This window comes from Erigeron canadensis, chromosome 2 (genome assembly GCF_010389155.1).
Source record: "Erigeron canadensis isolate Cc75 chromosome 2, C_canadensis_v1, whole genome shotgun sequence".
Classification (NCBI taxonomy): Eukaryota; Viridiplantae; Streptophyta; class Magnoliopsida; order Asterales; family Asteraceae; genus Erigeron; species Erigeron canadensis.
The window spans coordinates 38,417,342-38,442,815 of record NC_057762.1 but is presented as its reverse complement, the minus strand read 5'-3'; the positions used below and the strand labels follow the sequence as shown (position 1 = coordinate 38,442,815).

Sequence of the window (25,474 nt, the reverse complement as noted above, 5' to 3'; positions counted from 1 at the left end):
TTTTTAATCATTTAATATTTTTACTATTTTAGATGTGAATTAATCATCAAGCTTTTAAATTATGTCTTTTTAGACTAGTTGTGTAGCTTAGATATCAAAATAGACATTAAATATTGCTAAGTTAGAAATAAGAAGTCAAAGTTTAGCTTGCAAGCATTATTCAACACTGTTTTCATACTTGAATATTTTACGTCTAAATATCATGATGTATTAAAGAAAATCCCTTGATGTTTATATTTAATGTAGAACTAGCAAGATATATGTGCAATGATGCAATAATGGTGGTGGCGATGGTGATGAAAGCGGTGACGGAGACTGTAACAAGTAATGTATGTAATTGATGTAACTGATAGTGTATGTATTTTAAAAGTTAAATGATAAATGATATAAATAAATAAGAAGAATATATTAGTTATTTTTCATAGCCCAAAAGTATGAATTTTCAACATAACACCTTTATATAATACGAGTAATATAAATAGACATAATCCTTTTTAATTTTTTTTTTTTTTTGATTTTATAAAATGTCATGATCAAATTGTTAGAAAATTATTATGCTCATATATTATGATGATATATAACTTTTCTCTGTACTTCCTAGTTAGGTCAAGTGGTTGAGTACTTGCCTTACAAGCAAGAGGTCTCGAGTTCAAGACTTGTGAAGTACATAGGAAGTCTTTTTATAAAGGTTTGGCTTGAATATACCCAAGTTCAAGTTTGGGGAAGCATGGTTTACCCTATTGATCGTCGTGCATTTGGGCGGGTTAATAGGGGGTTTTCCCCCATCGGGTATTTGACATAGACATTTCTATTTCGAGGGAGTTCTCTAACACGGACTCAGTTAAGACAACGTATGTTAGAACTCCTGCTGTCGAATCACGACACGAAGTTCTAAAGCGAAATTCACCTTTAAAAATAAATATAACTTTTCTCTAAATATATATTTAAGTAAATATAACAATGCAACCATAACCCTTAATACTCCGTATAATCAAATGATAAAATATACTTCGTCATGATTTGATTTGAAAAGATGAAAAGGAACCATTGGTCACAGTGAGTTTACAGTCCTTAACTGCCGCGTATTGGCTCAAAACTTCTCCTTCACGCCATGAGCAAAATGTATACTTTCTATATATTGCATGCATTAAATGATTAAATCTTCCAAATTTTTTCTCACTATAAAATCACATTAAAAAAAAAAAAAAACTTATACAGTCATTAAATACACACCAAAATCATAAATATCCCAATCCCATTACAAATTTACAATGCCTTTTTGCCTCTTATAAAATTATACAATTCTTTTTCTTAATGGTTATCACAATAACAATATTTTTTCACATTTTTATTGTTACTATTATTAAAGTTATTCAATAAACTGTTCATCTTATTTGTTCATTTTTTCAATATTCATCTATAAATCTATAAACCCTTATAAAGGGTATTGGAATTAAGAAATTAAACAATTTTTCATTATTCCTAAAATACCCCTACTTCTATAATCTCTTATAAAACATATTAGACTTTCTATATTAGGAAATTCAGCAATCTTTTCAATATCCCCATATTGCCCCTAATTCACACATTATCTCTAATTCTATATTTCTAAACACAATATTTAACACACAATCACTTCTTTCTCTCCTTTCTATTTACACACACGCATATTGATTCCTCTTCCACTGTTTTGTATTATTATCACCGTTTAACCGCCGCAACGCGTGGGCAACAACCCTCGTTGTTAGTTGAAAATGTTGCATTTTCTAGCTTTACGAGGGTAAAGTTGTAACGAAAATAGTCTGATTTTTGATTAAATTGACTAAAATACTACATTATATTTTAATCCAGGCAATTTATATGATAGAGAATTGCGGTTTGTGTTGCAACTTTTCCATATTATCCAATGAAAATACTTTTGATGAAGAATTTTTAATAGTACTTGTTGCAGGTTCTTAAGTGGTGGGATATCATAAAAGATAATAATGTTACGGTTGAGTTAAAAAGTTTTTACTATTAAATATTACTCCGTAATTGATAATTAAATAAAGTAACTATATAAGATATTAAAAAAACTTGACCAAAAAGTAAATGAAAGAAATTAGGTACGTGTCATGTTTTGAATTTTCAAAGTCTAATTTTTTTAACTTTGACCTTAAGTAAATTTTTTTGTGTTAGATAATACTTGATAAAAGTTATATAAATTGATTATGTTTTAAAAGTGTTTTCATTGGTATAATTTTCATCAAGTTTTATATAACACAAAAATGTATATTTAAAGTCAAAGTTTATAAATAAAGATTTTAAATATTCAAAAAAAAGACACTTAATGAAGTAATAATTTAATTTCAAGTATTAAAAAATTATAAGTAATGAGTTGATGGTTCATTGGAAATGTATTATATCTCGAGAAAATCCTTCTATTCAAATCTCACATTGTACATTTATAGTGGATTATTGAGGGTTTAAATCCTATTAACTAACAACGCGCTCTCAACAAAAATATTATAAGTATTGATAGAATTGTTATAAAATATATTAAATATTGAAAGTTGAAAAAAAAGAGAGCTTAGATAATTAATTCTTATTACTGTATATACGATATATTATTATATCTGCAATATTATATTCATAATATAAATCAGAATATTAAACCCCCTAATCTATAAAAACTCAAACAAACTCTCCATTTTTAACTCACAAAAAACCCCAAAAATCTTGTATATTATTTTTCTTTCATAATTCTTGCTAGCATGAATCATCAAAGATTTCATCCTCATATGACGATGAACCAAACCCCACCACCGGCGGCGGCGCCACCTCAGAATTTTCCGGCGCCACCATCCTCATTTGATATCAATCAAACACTTTCAAATGCTTTATTTTCTTTGAATCTTTCGGAATCTACGCACCAATCGACGTCCTTTTTGCCGCAAACTCTCGACTACGAATACGACCATGTTCAAGGTTTGACCAACGGATTATTTGACGATGATGATGTTTTTAGGGTTTCAAACAGTAATGTTGATCAGCAACAAGGGTTTTATTCCGCTGTGGGCGATGCTACACCTCTTACCATGCACCCTCACTTTCAATTGTACCCACATTATCATCATGATCAGTATCCAATTCATGGGTTTGACCCAAGATTTGAGCTTGACTATATTTCTTACTTGTTAGCCAAGGAAAAGTTGTATAACAATCGTTTTTCGACGATTTCGGATGGTCCCTTTAGGCCAAGAAACAATAGTAGTAATTATAGTAATGGCAATAGGAATAGGAACGGGAATCATTCCCATAGTGGGGTGGTGAATAAGTTGCCAAACCAACAATTTTTTAATACAATGTCTTTGAAAGATTTAAGGGGTATGATTTATTTTATGGCTAAAGATCAAAATGCCTATAAAATATTAAAGTCCAAAATTGAGAATCCAACAAATGAAGAGGTTGAGCTTGTGTTGTCAGAGATTATGGGCTCACTTGTTGATTTGATGAAGGATCAGTTTGGTAATGTTGTAATTCAAAAGCTTGTTTGTGTTTGTAATGATGATCAGAAGACGTTGATTGTTCGTGAATTGACCGAGTTGCCCAACCATATGATTAGTGTTTGTATGAGTCCTTGTGGGTATGTTATAAGTGTTTTTATTAAGTTTTGTGTTAATTGTTTATGTTTAGAAAAATAATGTAATAAGTATGTATAATGATGATGTAATTTGTTTACTTTTTTGGTTGATTGTGTAGGACAAGGGCAGTTCAAAAATTATTGGAGAATATGAATTCTCCTAATCAGATTATGATGGTAATTAGGGCTTTGCATCGTAGCGCGGCTAAGTTGGCTATTGATCCGAATGGTCATCATGTTCTTCAGCATTGTTTGGTACATTTTGATAGCGAGTTCACCCAGGTACTATTATGCTATCAAAAACAACTTGCTTTCATTGTCTAAATCTGTGAATCGAGAGATATAGACTATTGTATATGATTGTGTAAGTTGTCAATGTTTTACATTTGTTACAAAAAGTTTATTTTGCATGTCGAAACGATAGAAAAGTCACAAACTTTCGAAGAGAGTTCTACAAAAGTTATAGTTAATTGAGTGACTATGTTAAACACATATGAAAGTTATTATCATTCCACATTTTTGCTCAAAATTTATATCACTTTTTTTTGACGATTTCCCTTTTTACATAATATGAACTACATAATACTTAACTTTATTTAGGTTGTGATCAATTGTTATATGATTTATTCTCTTGTAATATATATAGTATTTTCGAAGCAGACTATATATACATATATTATATGTACTCTATAGGCACTAGGCAGGATTATGCCATTTTCTTGAAAACTGATGATGGTAAGATTCTTTCAGAAAATCTTTTGTTGATACTAGCTAGATACATATGACAAAAAGCATATAGAAGTATATCATCTTTGTACTCTATATATATCACCAACAAAAGCTCACACTGATTTTTCTTTGGTGTCATAATGGCAAAATATTGACCATGGGCAACTAATAATTGTTCTCAATATGGATAAGAAACAAGGGATGTAAAGCAAATATCTTGTACAGATAATGTTGTTATGAATTGGTGAAAGATCTTTTCATGTCCCGTTAGATGTCTACTCAACTACAAGTAATTCATGATAAATCAGCACATTTCAAAATATTTCATGAGTTTGGATTTGTTGTTCTATTTCTCTGCAAGATTGCAGTTACATAAATTGGGATTCTTATGTTTCCCATCAAGGCCTTCATTTAATAGATAGTACTCTTTCTATCTCAATTCTGTAAAGAAAAAAAAATATCAAACTGCTATTCATTCACTAGATATATAATTGGAAGTTTGAAATGTTAACCTTCAAAACAAGGCTTTAACAATCTTTATAGTAAAAGTTCCATTATAGGAGTATTCTTTTGTGATATGTAACCTGTATTGTTAATGTTGCAGCCTTATTTCTATTGACAGTAATTTTTATGTTCCTAATTTTTTACATTGATTCTTATGGTAATTAACAATAATGTATCAATGCTTTGTTGATTTTATATATATTGTTTAGCTAGCTTAAGTGTCATATAGCTTCTGTTTTTCTTTCATCAACTTTAATACTTTCAGTTTAATTAAGATCAGTGAGTTAATACTTTTAGTTAAGTTATGACTATTACCAGTGACTTCTTCCTTAATTACTATTTACGTGAATCTTTAAAATATATAATTTTGACCACTAGCATTTTTGTTTTGCAGCTCATTCTGGATGACATAGCAAATAATTGCTTGAAAGTTGCAACTGATAGAAGTGGATGCTGTGTGCTGCAGGCATGTGTGGAGCATGCTCGTGGTGATGTTAGAAACCGATTACTATCAGAGATCATGGCCAATGCAATCCACATTGCAGAAGATCCTTTCGGGTTTGTATCTCCAAATCTTGTCTCTATGTGACTTTATTAGGGTGGACGGAGTGGGGAGGGGAGGGGGCCGGTACCAGATAGGTACCTGTTGGCACACCGCTCCCACCCCCCGGTACCTGCACTGAAATGACTCGTTCAACCCAAAATCTACTTTGACCCGTTGACCAACCCCATCTTGCCACCTCTAACTTATTTTTTTTGTGTCATCTTGGCGTCATAAGACTAATTTTTTACTTATTATTATGTGCAGCAATTATGTGCTGCAACATATGGTGGGACTAAAGTCACCAGAGTTAACAGAACTGCTTGTGAGACAGCTTCAAGGGAATTTTGCATATTTGTCCCAAAACAAGTATGCTAGTAATGTTGTAGAGAAATGTTTGATTGAATCAGGGTCTGATGTATCAACCGAAATCATCCTTGAATTGGTGGGAAGCTCAAATCCATCGTTGCTTCTTGTAGATCCCTATGGGAACTTTGTCATCCAGTCTGCACTAAAAGTTTCCAAGGTCGGTTAACTCTTCCGTTTCTAAATATTACATTAGTTTCCCCTATAACTTATCAAACTGATGCGTTGATAAATCAGGGGTTCGCACATGAGTGCCTGTACAAACTGATATCAAGAAATGTAGCATCAATGCAAAGCAATCTTTATGGCAAGAAGATACTGGAAAAGCTTGAAAAGAGGAGGGCTGTACACATTTAAGTGTTGCGGTGTAGCATGTATGTGCATAGAGGTCTGTTATCTAGTCACAAACGTTGTGTCAAAAATTCAAAATGTGTATGTGTGTTAGTGTTTCTGTGTCATGTTGTGATTTTTTGTTTGTGTGTAAATCTTAATTCTGGCTATTCAACTGTTGGAATAAGTTTAGGAATAATAGGTGATTGGGGATGTTGTGTTGAATTTGTATACAAATGTGTCCTTTGGATTCTTATCTTTGTCACTTTATAGTGATATAATTTTCTAGTAGTTGCATGTGTTTCAAAGGTTTTCATGTATATTTGAAAACTCTAATTCGGAAACAATTTAGTGTGCTTTAAGCCTTAAGATTGTTGCGAAGTGTAGTTGATCGCATCAGAGTGGTAGTCAATGTTGGAGCAGGTTCTGCACACATGGATGATCGATCAACAGCAGGAGTGAACTAAGGCTTTCTGTTGACATGATCACTACATGACTTTCTGTATCATAAACCTACGCTCGATTTATGAGCTACACACTGTATACATAACAAAAGATGAACATGACAATAGTATCAAAAACAACCGATCATGACACCTTGAAAACTTGTTTGGTCGATCATTTGTACATGTCATGATAAATTAGGATGCATGGTTATAAGTTCATAACTTTGGTTAGTGTAAAAACGTGTTTCAGCACGTTCCCGGATCGATTAACACGAGATCTAACAATCATAGATGTGCGGAATCCGTCTATGATCGTCTTTAGGGTTAATTAATGATTATCATGATAAACACACACGAATATAATAAGAACAGGAGATAAACACAAAAATACTATCATTAATCATATGATTACAAGATGAATCCGTATGAACAACATCTACAATGATTACGGATTACAATCATTGAGACGAATCGTGATAGTTTGGGCGGTATCTCGAGGTATAGATCTCTACCTCAAGAACCTAGTGAATGACTCTATGTTGCAACTAAATCATCAACCTAAATTCGTGACCTAAGACTTATATTTATAGGCTGTACAAACAGACTGGGCCTTATTAACTTAATAGTTCTTAGCCTTTTAGAATTATTGCATCGGACAACAGATTGTGCACTTTATGTGCTCTAACAGTTAGTTATTTATATGTACTAGCGAATTTACCCGGGTTCAACCCGAGCGTTTTAATTAAAATGATAAAACTAAAAAATATGTCTGTAATTTTTGTTATTAATATATTATAAATCGATATGAAGATAGTGAATTGAATAACACAATAATTTATAAATTAAAATAGCTATTGCATTAACAAAACATAAAAATATTTTTAATTAAAATTATTATACAAGTTATTTATGACATTATAGTTAAAATAAATACCTTTTAAGTAAATTGTAGACTTTCTACATCACATTTTTTCTAAAACTTTTTTTGAAAGACAATTATCTTTTATTTATTATAGAAATAGAGATTTGCTGCCTTAAACAATTAAAATTTCACATAATGATATATGAAAGTCTGTTTAATAATTTTAAAGTGTTTTTAAGTTAGTTATTACGGAGTAAATAATTAAGCATCTTTCAAGTCTAACAGTTACCATAATGTGTAATATGAATCAAAAATGCATACTCATATAAGGAAAATCTCATCCCTTTAATGGGTGAAATTCAAAGTCTAATTATATATTTTCCTTTTTTTCTAAACGGCAATATATGTTTTCCAGTTAATTATAACAAGAGAAAGTATCCGTGCCTTACTGTGATAAGATGGTGGGAATGATAGGTCATAGAGTGTGATAGGTCATAAAGTGTGATAGCCAAATGCCTTAGCCGTACGGGCTCCGCCCTCAGATTTAAAAATTCGTCGAAAGTATATCAAATAACATCTTTAATGAAAGATCATGAAATTTTAAGAACACCCATATAAATTTTATAATTTATCGATGTATGTTTTTTGAGATAAAAGATTTTGAATGAATTAGAGGAATAAAATGATTTATAGAGTAGAGAGAAAAATGAGTGGTTGAGATTTGAAGAAAGAATGAAAAATAAGTGATTGCGATTTCTTCTAAGAGTATTTTAGGATATATAGATGTATTGTATATTATGCATTAGTAGATGTACATTGTTGAAAGTTGAAACTTAAAACCCTTTTTGCTTTATCATAGAGTATAGATATACATATAGATAATACGAGAAAAGTACCCACGTATTGCAGTGGTGAGATGATGGGCGTGATAGGTCATAGTGTGTGATAGCCAAATGCCATAGCCGTACGGGCTACGCCATCGGATTTAAAAATTCATCGAAAGTATATAAAATGACCTATTTAATGAAAGAACATAAAATTTTAAGAACATCCATATAATTTTTACAATGTATCGATGTACGGTTTTTAAGATAAAAGATTTTGATTGATTAGTAAAAATAAAATGATTTATAAATGAGAAAGAAAAAAAATGAGTGGTTGAGATTTGAGAAGAAAGTTGGAAATGAGTGATTGAAAAGTTGGAAAAAATTTGAAGTAAATAAATGCTTTATAATACGGTAGAGATAGAGATAAAGACATGACCGCGCAGGTATAGCCAGGGTTGGGGTTGAAAGTGGGTGTTAGCATCGCAAGGGGCGGCTAAACAATGTAATTGGACTAGTCAATGGCCAAGGCCCTAACTAACAAACTAGCTAGGCCCCAATTTTTAATTCTATTGGGCTAAAACATATATATTATTGGTTTTTTATACGTGAAGTTTTATTCTGGGCCTAAAAAATTGAACATAAGACACCTCCAATTTGTAGCTCCGTCCTTTGTCGATCCACTTTCCTGGATAACCTACAGCCTACAAATTGTTGCACCACAATAATTGGTCCCGATCGATTTCTGCGCGTATAGCACTAGCAGAGGCCATTGCCATTCATACTGTAAATTTCTTTTTCCTTATTTTCTTACGTTCCTAAAGCCGGATAAAAGAAGAGGGGGTTTGTTAAAGACTCTCAAAAAAAGACCTCCAAAATTAGTATCGCTTTAGGCCACCAAAAAGGTTAAGCCGCCAATGAGCGTCGCGATATGGTGCCCAACGCCAAACCGACCCCATGGCGCCCCTTTCTTGGTTGGCTTTAGCATGATGGATTGGGCAAACCTTGACTGATTTGGGCGAACAAACCCCATGGCTCCCCTTTTTTTTGTGTCATCTTGTTTCTTATAATGGCTCAAAATTGGTACAATAGGAATCAGTGAGAAGTTGACAATATAACGTTATGGGCTAACATAATGGATCGCAAGCGTAAGGTTATGGTAGGTTCTACATAAAGTTATGATTTTTTTAAAAAGAGCAAAAGGCTACCGTTTTATGTATTGCGAGTATAAAATAGCACTTTTGCTTGTAATGCTAAAGATAACATTCGATCTCTTTGGTAAATAGATAAATGAACAAGTACCATAGTGTGACAACCGTCATCTGAGCGTACTTCCCGAAACATTTTCCGGTCACTTTAGTTCGTTTGGTTTATGTATGTCATTAGCCTATAAGACTTTATCATGGAATAAGTGAACTTATTTTTGATTCGGGCTTTATGAGCACCTAGACCTTAGAAAAATTGTACGTGGACTCGAGAACAGGAGGAATACTAGTTGTCTTGTGGAAGTGCCAAATTAAGTAAAATACTTAAAATTAAATCAATAAAAGGTTTAATAAATAAATATAGGCATGTTTATATCCGATAGAAAGCTATTAAAAAGTTACGTTTAAATATGACGACAAAATAGATTAACGGGCCACGAGTCTTCTAGAATGGTCGGGTCAAACGAGTCTTGGTAGAGTCAAAGATGGTCAAATTTCGGTCAAACTAGGGAAAAGATTAAACAAAACCCTAAAGTCGCGTTGGGTTCACAGAATCTGATGGAATTTGATGAATTGGAATTGAATTTCATTCCTTAGTGCGTTTAGTTGCACAAAGAAGAGGGAATCTCATTCCATAGGAATGTAAACATTCCATCATTTAATGGAATCTCCATTCCTTGGGGATGGAGGAAGGAACTTCATTCATTCCATCACTTGAATTTTCAAAAAATCAAAAACATTCCGTCAAATTCCATTCCTTCAAATTCCAATTCCTTTGAAAAATTCCATTCCTTCCCAAAACATTCTGTGAACCAAATGCGCCCTAAAATTCCCAACCCTAGCCTCCCATTTTCCCATTTCACTCTCTCACTCTTCTCCCTCTTTCTCTCTAGCCGTCCCCTCCCCCCTTCTCTTCTCCTTCTCTCTTTTTGCACCACGAACCACCACTAACCACCACGAACCACCACCGATTTCCTTGAATCTTCACATTATTCTTCATCTCTTATTCAAATATTGGTAAGATATGGCTAGATCTAACGTTTAAAGGCTTGTTATTCATCAAAAAAAAATTAAGAATCTCATTCATATATACCTATATATCTCGACTATATATATATATATGTATAAATCTGATTTTTGTCTTTGTACATGTATATTTTCGTTTAAATCCGAAAAGTTTTATAAAAATATGTATATATCGGGTTTTCTTTTTCTTCCATCTATTAAATCCAACATTTTGTATATTATATATGTATATATATATATATTTTCGGCTAAATATGCATATATATATATATATATGTATAGATCCGAGATATTTAAGTATGTAAAAATATATATTTTCCGAATTGTATAGTGATTTTGGTCTTGGAATCGTGATCCTAATCTTTGTTCTAACCGGATCAAATTTTGTTCTTCATATTTGACTCGGTCAACGCCGGTCAAACCGGCCGAATTGTACATTTTTGGCTTCAAAAATCAGTTTGTCATGGGTTAAGTGTTTAGATCTCGTGTTAGTGAGTTTGTTTTCCGTCGGTCAAAGTTGGTCAACGGTGGTCAAAGGGGCAGATTCATAATTTGGTCTTTTTGTTAAATTAGGGTTTTGGTTTAATGTGGTTTTGGATAAAGTCAAAATTAGGGACTTTCTAGCCAAAGTCAAAATTAAGTATAATTGGATCCAAAATGACGTGAAATTTAAATAATATGGACATTCAGACTTTTGTGTATATATATACGGATTAAACTATATATATACAAGGACTAACTTAATAAAAAAAATATATACATATATAAATACGAAGATTAATTTGAAACGAAAGGACTTTATAAATATTTTATATAAATCATAAAGATTAAATATAAGTTATACGACTTTTTGAACTCAACACATTTTTATACTAATATTCCATATGAAGACTTGACTGGATATAAACGATTTAAAGTGACATTATTAAACAAATTGTTCCCTTTGGACAATTTACAAGGACAACATGATTAATATATATTAATATTTGACGAGACATAATGGCATTTCTCAAGATACTAGTATAGGACATAGACATGTACATCTAAGTAAGTACTTACTGGGTGACTTGTGGATAATGTAGGGCTTTTGGACAAATATTGAGCGTATTTCAGGTGTACTGACTGTTCCTGTTCTTGTTCGTTGACTTAGGGTACTTATACTTGTGCTTCTTCCAAGTGAGTTTCGTAGCCCCTCTCTTTTATAAGTTTTGGGGTGGAAAGTATACTTATTTTCAAACAGTTTTGTCGGTTTCTGTTTTATGTTCAATATTGAGCTTGTGCGTTTAGAGTTACTTGTGCCATTTGATGTGCTTTGATCTTGTTGTATGTGTGTGATTATGTGTTTGTTGGTTGTGCTTTGAATGTACTTATTGTATGAGTTGAGACTTGAGACTTTGGACTAAGGCAGGTACCGTAAGGCCGGACTTTGAGACATTGAGACTTTTGGACTTATTATGGCGTAACTCTGCTCGTTATATATTAAACTATTACTGGTTTAGACTTAAAATAATCGACAAAAGACTTATTTATTTGACTAGACCTTTGACTAAAACCTACAAACTCACTAACCTTTGTATTGACACGTTTTAGTATACTTTTCAGGTGCTCAGGCTAATCAGGGATAAGGACTGCTATGCTAGGCTGGACTTCGGAGATTAGTACTTCTTAATAATTGTCAGACTTTAAGGCTACATGCCTTGGTTTTTTTTCTTTATGGACTTGATTGTAATAAGCTATTTTAGCACTGTTATCACTTTGAACTTATGTTTTTGGGAATATATTTATTATATTCTATTTCGTTTAGCAGTATCTATGTAATTCCATGTCGTGCTGTACTTTTCATGACACCTCATGTTTCCGCCAACGGTGGGGTGTTACACATAGTTAGTTTAATGCATTTCTCTACCATTATTCTGAACATTGTAATTGTAATTCATTAATATAATAATAATAATTCAAACTCCAAAACAACAATTACAATATTTAATCTTGTCGAAGACATGATATGAAATAATATAGCCAACAACCATGCATCATCTAAAATAACTTATATTAGTATATATCAACGTCATATAAAATATCCAATGAAGAATATGTAAGTGGTTGAATTAAGGACATTTCGGACCACCTTTAGAATTCTTTTTGTCCCGATAACAAGGGCACTCGTCTTTGTTCCCATACGTTCCTGATGGCACACACTTACAATCTCTACAACATATTCCACAATACTTTAGACACCTGTCTTTTCTTCCAGCCTTTGAGCACCTCACCCCACACTTTGAGTCGCAAAAACCTATATATATTACATACAATACAATTATCAAACATACTTATTAATCGTCCATGCCTTATTTAAACATAAAAGGACACATAATACAATCAAAGGTCTTGGGTTTCACAGTAAAATTACTCATTAATCAAAAGGTAGTCACTCATGGTTCTTTTTTATTTTATTGTACAACAAATCCGAAATTATGAAAACCGGAATTCTGTCAGGGTGACACACAAAATGTTGGGAAATTCAGTAAATAACGAACAAAACCGGATATAATGAAATCTTTGAAACGTTTTCGGATTGAATTAATTCGGTGGTTCACTCCAAATTCTTCAATTGGATACAATTAGAGATTAAACCATACACTGTATAACGTATATAAACATAAATTACTCCCTAAAACACACATATAGTTTCATGGTAGGATCAACTACAAAAGTATAATCTTCTTCAATAAATAAGGTACATGCATATTGGTAAGGTAAGGCTAGGCTAATTAATTTGTAAAGTAGAATCTTACTCGAACCAGCTATGGTGGTTTGAAGGAGAGAAGAGCTAAAAAGTAGAAGTGCCATAAGCACAAATGTTACAACAATTGGTTTCATCCTTCAACTTATGTTTGAACTCACGAAACATATGTGGGAGGATTTTGGTGCTAGAATGGGGCAGTATTTATAAACCTCAAAGTTTGGTAGGACAACTTCTAAGTATAAGAGATATACAAAACAACCCCTCGACTATTTTCCAACCCGCTATTTTTGTCGTTTGTCTTTGATTGCTTATAGTTTGTATATGTCATACTTAAAGTGAAGAGATTTGTAGCCCCAAAACAAAAATCTACATAGATATATATTATCATTGCATCAAGGAAAACTCTTCATTCTTCCACGATTCTGTTTTCCATCGCTGTTGCTTATTATTATCTTGATTTCTTGTGTGACTTATATTTTTTTAAAGAGCCACCAAGTTTTGCTAGTTAAGTCTAATCATTGAGGACGGATTAATCTTACAGTTTGCTTATATATCCTCAACTTGATTGTTTTATATTGGATGATACACAATTTTAAACAGTAATTGTTAAAAAGTCATGTTATACACAATTTCCATGGTCATTTCTTAGACTTTTTTTTGTTATAGCGCATTCAATGATATTTATCCAACGAGGTTTAAATTCTAGTCTTTTCCAAGACCTTGAGGACGGATTCACTATGCAATCTTAAAAATGATTGGATATACCTGTATATGTAGAACCGATATAATGATTGATACAAACCTGGAGTCTTGTTGAATTATAATGATATTGCATCGATTTAAAGCCCATAATTTTATTGCTCACAAGAAAGAAAAAAAAAAAAAAAGTATACCTCAAAGGGTAACTGGTTGGTTAAGAAAGAGTTGAGGGGCCATCATATAAGTTTTGATGTAATACGACTAATATTTATATTCTTTTTAATCCAATATTTGGATATATAGAATCAAGAATGACATAGAGGTGTAAGGTGTTACACTTCCACATCGTGGCTTCTTCGACCATCCCCCACTTTGCCCTGTCTTTTTGTAATTTGCATTTGGCTTCTTCGACCATCTTATCTAATTAACTTGTTTCTAAAAAAAAAAATAGATCTGATCTAATTAGTTACATAAGATTTGTGTTTGACAAGATGTTGATGGGTTATAAATTGAAAACTAAGATAACTTTAATGCGATGAAAATTTGCGATGAAATATGCAAACTATGTTAAAAAATCTAGTGGAGTGGAGACATATAGCGTTAATTATTTTCAACTTATAAAAACCTTACGAGAGTTAAATTAAACCAAACATCAAAGCTTTTCGTAACATGATTTAATTCCTATTGGTTTTGGAGAATACTCTGGAAAATGTGATCAAGATATTCAAGAATGCTCTAGTGGTGGGAACTAGAAAAACACTTGATCAAAAAGTGATCATGCTATTTGTGGAAACATAACTCATTAAGTGACAAATGTTGGAAACATAACTCTAAAAAGGAAAACTATATTTTTCTATGATAGATTTTCTAAGGCAAATTAATTGGTTATGCGTTCACATATGCATTACATCTTAATTTTGTTGGAGAATATGTGGTAATATGCGTTTTCACCAAACTTGGACCTCGATAACCAATTAATGCGTTTTTAGCCCTTTAGAGGGCTTTACAAGAGTCCAAAACACGATTAAAGTGAATGATTGATGCGATTTTGGAAATGTAACAATTGAATTATAGAAAATGTGCAGTGTGTTTGGGCTAAAACTTTTTTGAAACCAGCCTTGGCCCTGCGTAACCAAGCATTACCATTCAAGATTGCAGTTCCTTTCTCAGTCACATCCTACCTAAGTCCGACATTACGCTACTTTGAGCAGGTGTGCCTTATAAGTTATTAGAAACAAAGAATATCTATAAGTGCAAGCCCAGTACCAGTACCAGTACCAGTTATTTTTATTTGTGTTTCCTATTTTCTGTTTAGTTTTTATTCAGGAAGGAAACAAACGTGTTTCATTTTCTTCTTATTCTTTAATACTTTCTAGCATACTTTCTACCCTATATATATATTCAGTAATTTTGATATTTTTGAAATCTGTTCCTTCAATATATATTTAAGCTCAATTTTTTTACAAGTTTTACAACAAAAATAATGAGAACGTCATCACATTGACAATTTCTGTAAAAAAAATTTTGGTTTTAATTCTCTTTTTCTTGAAGTCAAACATATATAGTTCATTTTGTAGTATGTCATAAGTAATAAAGTTTCCTTACCTTTTTGTTATGAGTTGTTTATTTTTCAAGCTTTTCAATACAAATATAGTATAATTGGATGTCTCAAAAGTGACTTCTTATCATCGTATATAATTTTAACAAAATTTTCAAAATTATCTCTAGAAACATGAAGTTGAAGATTTGGTCAACAAAATGCTCTATAACATTTTTGGTGTACGTATTGGAGCTATACGAGTTTACACAACCAACAAAATACTTTTTTAAGTTATATATTTTCTAAAGTGTTACCTCATTTTAATTTGTGAATAAAAGAAGATAGATTGGAGACATGAATGACTTCCACTATATATCATGAAGTTGTTGAGGATTGAAGAGGTTCTTCCATATGTCTAATTATTGGATTGGTGCGGTTGATAGTACCGTATGTGTCAAGACTCGAGAGATCAATTTAACTTTTTGGAAATTGACACAACTAAACCACTTTTTGTTGGAAATCCATCCGTATACACCCACAACTATTTGATGTAAACCAATGTTTTAACGGCTGGTATTATCTGACATTACCTGTATCTGTCTTTTGTTCGGTATGTTATACAATATATCTAAACCACATTACATCAATAACATACACTACTCGCTGCCACTGTCACCACCACAACCTCAATCGTCGTCGCCGCCATTACATCATTATTGCCGCCATCTCCACCACTGCACGCCAACCGCCGTATTGTGCGGGTGTCGTTCTATAAATTTAACGTAGAGAAAATTATCTGAAAACTATAATTGTGTATATTTGTTTTTAGGAAAATGATAAATTTTTCATAACTAATAGTTTAAAAATTCTTCTAACCATTAAAAGAAGATATGTAAAAAAATTAGGAAGTAAAATTAAGAAATAGAATTAGCAGATAATCCACATTTGACCTTGTTATAGTTTTATGAGGATTTTTAGTCTGATTTTTAAAAATATATATCCTTGTTTTAATAACAAACCAATTAATGTTTTTTAAAAGAATTACTGTATGTCGTAACCATTTTCGATTTTCCAACCGCGACCACTTTCTTTAGATTGTGTTGAAAAAAAGTAGTCGTACCATATTTGAAGTATTGAACCCAGTAACAGTGCAACACTGGCCCTGACCCACATGGTTAGCTCGTATTGTCAAGAAGCAAAGATAGGTTTTCACATATAGTAGGAGTATCAATATATATCATCATCAGCCAAACAGGGTCACTGGTACAAACTCTTGACGGCTCTATTTTGGATTCCATAAACAAAAAAATATGGCGACACCTATACCAGCAGATACATACAACTTAGGGTTCATCGGTGCTGGCAAAATGGCTGAGAGTATTGCCAGAGGTGCTGTTAAATCTGGTGTCCTTCCTGCTTCTCGTATTCACACTGCCCATAAAGGCGTCCGCCGTGCCGCTTTCGAATCATTCGGTGTCTCTGTTTCCGAACACAACAATCAGGTTTTTACATCAATCTATGTTTTCTTTCTTTGTTTCATCACTAGTTTTTGAACTATTTCTGTAATTCTATGTGTGTATGTTGTACTTTAATCTAGTTAAAAAGAATAAATTGGTTAGATATGTATCGAGTGTTTGTAAATGTATTCAATTGAAAATCTTAAGTATGGATCATATTTTATAAATTTTTTCAATTATTGGGAGTACGTTGTTTAGGATTCTCACCGTTGATAGCGTTTTTTTAATTTGTGGTAATAATTAACCATTTTATTGATTAGAAGAAAAAGCCTAAAAGAGAAGTTGTTACTTTCCATGACCTTGTTGTGATGTTGTAGTGAGTAATGCATACAGAGTTGTATGACCTGCCACTTCGACATCTTATTCTCATATACAACTCTAATCATCAAACTCTCTAGTATATAAAACCTTGTACAACAAGTTGAATGTCCCACCAAGTAAGTCAGTCATACATTCGGTTAGAATCCATGAACCATTTTATGGAATACATTGCCACCTCATCACTTGTAGTGCTAGTTTGTATCCATTAACCTCCAAATCAGCCTTATACAACTCTCATAGAACTCGCATACCAATGCTCTGTTGATTCAAATCCTAGAGTCTTGTGTCTTTCAACATTATAGTTTTTCTTTTGTATGTGTGACCAATATAAGTATATTTTTTCTCTATAAGTCATTGGAATGCTTTTCTAGGTTATATATTTTTTCAAATTTTTTTACATTCATAGATAGCTTATATTGATTATGTTTTTTATTAGTATGATAGAGGGTGGGAATTATGATTTTAATGTTGTTAGTATTTTTGGATTCATATCATTTTTATTTTCATTATCAATTTGGCTACACTTCACAAATTGGCAGTTATGGGATTTGTAGTTGTTGAAAATACCCGAGGACCACTACGCTCCCAAATCCAAAATGTGGTTCTAATTAGTTACTTGTTACTTGTAGTTGATTAGTTATTCCACTTCAAAAAAAATTTCTTTATTTCATCATGTTTGTTGCATGACGTATTTCACATTCTGCCTATCATGCTCTTTATACATTGAAAGAAGCAACTTCTTCTTTGTTTTTCTTACCTGTACTATTTCTTATTAATAGATGTCTTTTGAGTGTGTTATAATACACTGTTTTTATTGGCATCTCTTTTATTTTTCAGGTTGTTGAATACTCTGATGTGGTGATTTTCTCTGTGAAGCCACAAGTTGGTATCCCCTTGCCGTCTATGCTTTCTTTTTATGTTCTTGCTATTGGAAATGTGCAATGCTAGTACTAGTCAATCCTTTATTCCGTTAAGTAACGCATAGCTGCGTATCTGTCAGAGCTTGCCGAAATTGATCTTAGACTTTATCATAATTTTAAACTTATTGTATTTTATGCTTCTTGTTTGTAGTTAAAGATGCTATCTCGCAGCTGAGACCCATCCTAGAGAAAAAACTTTTGGTGTCGGTAGTTGCTGGTGTCAAATTGAAAGACCTTCAGGTTTGGCAAAAATATAAATTTCTTATGGTTTCACCATTACTGTATTTATGATCATATCATTGGTAATTTAGTATATTTTTTTAACTTTATGATCTATCAAGCATATCCTGTCTTATATTTGAGTTTCAATCTTAATAGTTATTTGATATGTCTAGAGGGAATCTAATTTGATATGACTGTTAATGGCATGATGTGATATTAATGATAACACCAGCTGTGCATATTTTATCGTATGGGGTAGTGATTTTGTATGATGGCAGGAGTGGGCTGGTCATGATCGCTTCATCAGGGTTATGCCAAATACACCTTCTGCAGTTGGTGAAGGAGCATCTGGTATAATTTTTTTTTTTCTTTTAGGTATATGCTTGTTATCTGGCATTTTCTTTAGCATGAAACTTTCACTTTATAGATTTCTGAGTTGTGTGGCCATAGTTATTATAGTTGTATGAGTCACAAGTAGAATATCGTACAGAAACAGTTACAAAATCTGTTTTTTTTTCTTCGCTGTATATGTTATGGACTTATGGGAATATGCCGTTCTTAGAGTTCAACTTCTTTTTACAAATATGATATTAGTCTGGCTATAACCTGAATAAAGGGATATTAACTTTTCAACATTTGCTGCCAATTTGTTGATCTCTGGAGAACTTGCTTGTTCCATGATACATATTCCTAAGAATAACAATTATAAAAAAAAATGTGAATATTTCTAAAAACTGGTATGTGTTTCAGTTATGAGCTTGGGAGCAGGTGCAACACAAGAAGATGGTGAAATAATTGCTAAGTTATTTGGAGCGGTAGGTAAAATTTGGAAAGCTGATGAGAAGCTGTTTGATGCAGTCACCGGCTTAAGGTGTGTAACTATGTATGTCTCATTCAATATAGAACCCAATACTAATATTTGACTTTAACTTGTTCTTTTTTTTCATAAAAATATTAGTGGGAGCGGGCCAGCATATATATTTTTGTTAATAGAAGCTTTGGCCGATGGAGGTGTAGCCGCAGGTCTACCACGGGAACTTGCACTCGGTTTAGCGTCTCAAACTGTAAGTTTTTGCCACCACATTTTTAATCGTTTCTTTAAAAGCGTGGTATCGAGAGTAATATTGAAATGTATCTTGTTTCAGGTTCTGGGGGCAGCGTCTATGGCTACCCAAACTGGGAAGCATCCAGGTCAGCTTAAAGATGATGTTACTTCGCCTGGTGGAACCACAATTGCTGGGGTTCATGAGCTGGAGAAGTCTGGATTTCGCGGGATATTAATGAACGCTGTTGTTGCTGCTGCAAAGCGTAGTCGTGAGCTTTCCCAGAATTAGAGCTTAGCTGGTGGTAAAAACATGCACTAATATTTAAAGAATAGACCTCTATTTGTAGCAGTTGAATAAATGAGTCACCAATTGGTCTAGAATATTAGCTGACAATGAGCACATTTTGTGGAGTTGCTCATTGTCCAAGATATTAAGAGTGTATTTTGTAGAAACTAGAAAGCGCAGGAGCAAAGCAAGACTAGCTAGTTTGGGAGCAAAAAGATGTATGCTTGTGCCACTGTAAACAAGGAAATATTTTCATTTTATGGCCTGTGAGTTGAGATTTGGCATTACACAGCCATTACAAATATATACCCATGCGTGCCTAAATGCTGATTGTTTGCAACCTAAAGATCCTCCACGAGCAAGATCCTCAAAGCTACTTTGTATCTACATTAGCGTTTAACTAAACAAATTCTAACTAACGTTTTCTTTTAGTGTTGGCTTCCGAAGGAACACTTCTTTTCTAACTTGAGGACTTAGTATGCTTAGATAAATGTTCAAAATATTACATTAAAAATAAATAAACAAACAAAGAGATTGGTAAATTTCTAAACTTGGGAGTTATGATTTATGAATGAATTTACAAGGGTAAAAATATGAATACAGATTTGTATGGTTGGACTCCTTTATGGGAAACAAAAACATGCTAAGGATACTACAAAGATTAGAGCGCTTGGAGACTTGGACACCTTGCAAGCTATGAAACTATGAATGTACCTTTGAAACAGTAGCTGCTTACAAAGATGAGGTGATGAAGCTAATTATGAAATTATCTTTTGCCTGTTGTGAAGTAACCGCAATGAGTTCATGTCTGTTGAGTGTTGGCCTTTCTAAACAATATCACATTCCAATCAACACTTAGTGCTTGCTTTCCATGATAATTATCATCATTATTGTTCACATTTTAAACTGATATATGGCAACCATGTTACTCTTTCTAGTTTATTCGTTTGTTTCCGCAAATTAGCATTGATAAGTTAGAAATTATTCCATAATCTCTGAACTTCAAAAGATATTACTTAAACTTTGGGCGACTCTGCCCATATATTAAATAGCGTGCTTTGGACTTGAACAAATAGAATTGCTACAAAAGCTGGCTAACGGGGGTATACCTGCGTATGAGAACATAGTAATAGCCAAAATAGGATTTGTTTCATCCTCTGTATCTATATAATGACGTTATCTGGACTTCGTTCTCAGTATCTGTGTTTTACCACCTGGCACAATATCCACATCAAGATGCTACATCGAAGCAAAGAAATGCTTCCCTTATTTTCTTCATCTATAAACCTATTTGCATAATCAAAAAAAGCAAATATCTGTTTTCTTTTTGAAGTTACACATGCTTTGGCTCCATTAAACTTTTTTAAGTTGAAACCTATTGGATGCATTAACAATTGTGAAGCCTGAGCCACATCTCACAAATTTGGTAAGAACATAAAGCAGAACCTCACTGGTTGACCCTTTTGCCCCTCAGTTGACAGACATATTTTAGTGCCATTCTGTAACAATATCTAAACTGGTATTTAAATTTCCTAGAACACACTTGGTGAAGGTTAACTGATTAACGAAAAACAGATAAAAGGGTGCACTATATGCAAAATCACTGATACAAGAATAACTACATAGATCACTAATACATGAACCCAGAATGTACAGCGTCTCGAAGATCGTGTCTAAGTGGGAGAACTATTACAATTAAAACAATTGGTCCTAAAGCATCTATAGTTTACATTACATGAGAAAATACAACAAATTAAATCTGTACAAATGCATATCCAAAACAGGGGCAAGAGGTTATATTTTCTCACCCCACCAGCAAACCATTTGCTTATTATATATCAAAAGTGGATCGGTGCAGGAATGTGGGAGTGGCAAGGTTATTTAGAACCATGCTTATCTCTAAATGTTGAATTTGTGTTCTTTACGGTATATGTATTCTGGAATTCGCTGCAACTAAGGACATATCTTTGCTTCAGAGTTCAGATCACATGCACTGTAACAACTGCAAAAATAGAAATTTAAAGAAGAGATGAGCACATGAGCCATTTGTCACTTTTCAAGTGGTTGTAACAGATGTAGTAGTTAATGATTAAAGGGTTACAAGTAGAAAGGATCTGAACTAAAAACGGATGTATTGGTTTAAGACTACTGCAACACTGCTCCCACCATAAACTTAACAATGGCAATTTAAGAAAACATCATAGCCTATGATTTCCATATAACATAAATCAATACTATCTATAGTCCTTTCAAGTTCATGGGGTTCATAATCAAGTGTCGCTAAACCTTTTTTATCATTTGACACCAATGACCAACCAGTGCAATGTGGTGGATCAAACCACAAGTCCGCGACTGCTGTTGTTATCCAGTGTTTTAAAAGTCTTCTGGTGGTTTAAGGTGGCTTCTGATGTTGCAGATATGAATATATACGGTCAACTAAAAAAATCAGTCATTACTGCAGCTTTGAACTTTGTGCAAAGTCAATCAAGTTCTTCAAGTATTAATAATCAGCCTTGGTAGAAACATGCAAAGATGAGTCCAAAGAGGGGAAATACTATCATTCCAATCAGATTGACTAAAAAAAATGCTCAATGGAAAAGCTTTATCTCAGACTCTCAGTTATTATAATGCTACTAAATTAGAATCCATGCTGCTAAGTAATGCTACTAAAGATTTACTCACAGTTTGTAAGCAAGCATAATGAGACATTCAAGTGGATCTGGACAACTAATTATTAAATGTGACTTGCAAACAAAGTGCTTTCTAAAGATTTGTTCTAATATTCATATATGGAAAGATCATTAATGGAAGTGTCTCAGGGATTTTAAAATCTTTAGTTATGCATTACTTAAATGACAACACATCCATAGTAGTCATATATAGGTATCACCCAAGACTCAATCTCATCATTTTCTTGGCACATATGCAGCTTTAACTCAAAATATTTTGGAATGAGAAGTAAAGAAATATTCGTAACTTATGAACATGTTTGCAAAGGAAGCTCATCCTACATCTTTGATCTAACATTCAAATAATGGAAAGATCTGCTGATGGAAGTTTATGGAGTTCATAATCAGGTGTCACTTATCCTTGTATCATTTCATAAATTGTAGGCCAATAATAGAGGATCAACTACAAAAATGCATCCTTACCATATGTTTGAGCTTTATGTAAAATCATATAAGTGCTCTAGGATTGATAGAGGAGCCACAACATTTCTCCCTCATTTTAAAACGGTGCATCGCAAAAAGAGTTCAAAGGGGGGTACTTTGCAATAGTCTCAGTCCAGTCATATCCAACCAAAAATCAATAGAAGCGATTTATTACATTTATTATAATGCGATTTTATGTCTAAAACAATATCATTCTATTCTGAAATGTCTGCCTTTACAGTTTCTCATAACTCTTTAAAATAGAAATTCAGAATCCATGCTTTTATGTTTCTAAGAAAGTTCAACCAATATATTACTTCCGTGTAAGTGTGTAACCCTAAAGTCATCAAAGATATTCACTGTTTACAAACCCGCATAACGAGATAACCAAGGGGAGCCTATAAATGTTGTACTAACTTTTTTATCTCAACTTTCATATAATAGCACGATATGGTTGGAAGTGTCATACGACTATTATAAATATCTAGTAAAGCATTACTTAAAGGACAACACCTCCATAATAGACTAAAGGTATCTTATCTGCCTCAATGGTATCATTTTCTTTGTATATATATATAATTGTAACTCGAAATGTTTCCATATGAGAAGCAAACTTATACAAAAGTAATGAACACATTTTGGCATAGGAAAGCAAACTCACCGAACAATAAAATCAGGACAAGAACCCAAAATACCATTTGAGTAGACCGACCATACTGCACATAGTACTGTGACCTTTGAACCTGTCGTTGAATTGCACCATACCACCCATATAGTTGCTTCTGGTAACAATCATCATCAGTCTCAAGACAGCTCTTACTCCTTTCATAGCATGCATTAATACCCTTTTCATGATTAAGAAAGTAATATCAATTATCGATACATATATAAAACATAAATCGATTCATGTAAACACTTAATACAAACACTCACTCTGCTCACAGGCTGCGTCTCAGGCAATTTAGCATGATCTACGAACTTCAATTTCCTGTAACCATTCTTCGACCACGGTAACTTCGCTGCAGACTCCATTGTATTTAAAAAACCAGAATAACTCGGTATTTTCCTAGGCAGTTCAGTTTTCTCATCAACACCATTAACAGAAACATCATCACCTACCGCAATGATCCACGTACCAATGTCAGCATCAGCACTAGCTGTCCTTCTATGCTTAGAGAACTTGTTCCCGTTATCTTTCAAGCATTCAGACGTTGACTGGTCATCACCCACACAAACTTCCGCAGGTTTCCCTGAAAGAAACAATGCAAGCTCATCGCTTTCTCCCTCATTAAGATGTACCCATGGCCGAGGCGGCTTTCCAGTAGAACCCGCAGATTCATCCAAACACTTTTCCACCTTAGAAACTTGAATCTCCATTGCAGTAATAAATTCACGATGCCTCGTTTTTGTATCGTTACATGATAATTTACTATAGCTTTTTCCAACAGCTTTTTCAAATTCATCCAACTGCCCAAATCCCAATATCATCAACATCACTCAAAAAAAGGTTAATCTCACAAAGTAGCAAATATACTTTCCGGAATGTGCATCTAGATTCTAGACAATTAAAACTTTTGATGTCCATTTAAGTAATTATAGTTTTTTTGACCACCTAAAGCTTAATTCTACCGTTATAACCAGTAAAAATGGGTGACGTGAAACGTGGCCCATTTTGAACCCCCATAATGGTAAACCTGAGACTTAATCCGATCAAACAAAGTATTAAACTTACCTAAAGGGACATAAAAAAGTTTTAATTATCTACGTAGACATTCTGTGACATTAACCCCAAAAGAGCAAAAGTTAAACATAAGAAAACATATTTTTTTATAAAAAAAATCAATAAGTACCTGCCATTTAGCGGTTCCAAGAGCAATTCTTAAATCCCTTTTAAGTTCTTCTACTTTCCATAAATTTGGTTCCTTTAAAGCATGAATTAAAGTTCTATAACTTGATTCCATCCTGAAATTAAATTTAAAGATCTGGCCATTTAATACAAACTATACATATACATATAAAACTGTAAATTTCTAACTATAGATATAAAACAACAGACAGATACAAATATAAAGGTTTTAACTTTAAAGTAAAGAAAATAAGATTAACCTGTCAGCAGATTCTTGAACTTCTTCTGCGGCAGTAAAGAACGGATCTTTTTCCCATTGTTCAAAATGGGATCCCATTGATTTTTCTTTTAATATGAATATATTAACAATAGAGTAATTAAACTTCAACAAAAAACAGCCAAGCTTACAGAAACCCTAAACTATAAAATCTTGACAAAAAATCAATCAGTTTTAGGATTGAATGAATAAAGTTAGTTAATTTTTTGTGTGGTCAAAGAATTTTTCTTCTTTAGATTTATATGTTGTTTATATTTCTATCTGTATTTGTATTTATATTGATGGGTATGATGGCGCAGTCGAGACAGACCCACCTGCTTTCTGGGGAAGGTTACGGCGTCGTTATCGTTAAGTGAGGTGCTGGGTCAAAACCGAGTATGTAGATGGATAATTATTTAATCGAGTAATGTAATCCAGATCAAATTTTGTTGAATTGCCTCTTAATCAA

The 25,474-nt window shown here is 32.9% G+C and overlaps 4 protein-coding genes across 4 annotated transcripts; 2 read left to right on the top strand and 2 right to left on the bottom strand.

Annotated features, from left to right (window-relative positions):
- Positions 1 to 2,786: 2,786 nt before the first annotated feature.
- Positions 2,787 to 6,119, top strand: LOC122588225 (pumilio homolog 12-like). Its single transcript, XM_043760349.1, has 5 exons — positions 2,787 to 3,625; positions 3,742 to 3,904; positions 5,250 to 5,413; positions 5,664 to 5,922; positions 6,000 to 6,119. Exons 1-5 carry the CDS (start codon positions 2,787 to 2,789, stop codon positions 6,117 to 6,119), a joined length of 1,545 nt encoding a protein of 514 aa, XP_043616284.1.
- Positions 6,120 to 12,421: 6,302 nt separating this feature from the next.
- LOC122590009 (peamaclein) lies at positions 12,422 to 13,361 on the bottom strand. The gene is made up of 2 exons (XM_043762347.1): positions 13,251 to 13,361; positions 12,422 to 12,748 (listed from the first exon to the last, which is right to left on the bottom strand). Exons 1-2 carry the CDS (start codon positions 13,333 to 13,335, stop codon positions 12,564 to 12,566), a joined length of 270 nt encoding a protein of 89 aa, XP_043618282.1. The 5' UTR covers positions 13,336 to 13,361; the 3' UTR covers positions 12,422 to 12,563.
- Positions 13,362 to 16,551: 3,190 nt separating this feature from the next.
- Positions 16,552 to 20,057, top strand: LOC122588549 (pyrroline-5-carboxylate reductase). Its single transcript, XM_043760683.1, has 7 exons — positions 16,552 to 16,942; positions 18,116 to 18,164; positions 18,350 to 18,438; positions 18,699 to 18,771; positions 19,171 to 19,291; positions 19,379 to 19,484; positions 19,566 to 20,057. The coding sequence occupies exons 1-7, from the start codon at positions 16,751 to 16,753 to the stop codon at positions 19,752 to 19,754; spliced, it is 819 nt and encodes a 272-aa protein (XP_043616618.1). The 5' UTR covers positions 16,552 to 16,750; the 3' UTR covers positions 19,755 to 20,057.
- A 1,298-nt stretch (positions 20,058 to 21,355) lies between these two features.
- Positions 21,356 to 25,384, bottom strand: LOC122590224. Its single transcript, XM_043762559.1, has 5 exons — positions 25,010 to 25,384; positions 24,754 to 24,865; positions 23,837 to 24,370; positions 23,565 to 23,748; positions 21,356 to 21,753 (listed from the first exon to the last, which is right to left on the bottom strand). The coding sequence occupies exons 1-5, from the start codon at positions 25,084 to 25,086 to the stop codon at positions 21,731 to 21,733; spliced, it is 930 nt and encodes a 309-aa protein (XP_043618494.1). The 5' UTR covers positions 25,087 to 25,384; the 3' UTR covers positions 21,356 to 21,730.
- Between the last annotated feature and the right edge of the window lie 90 nt (positions 25,385 to 25,474).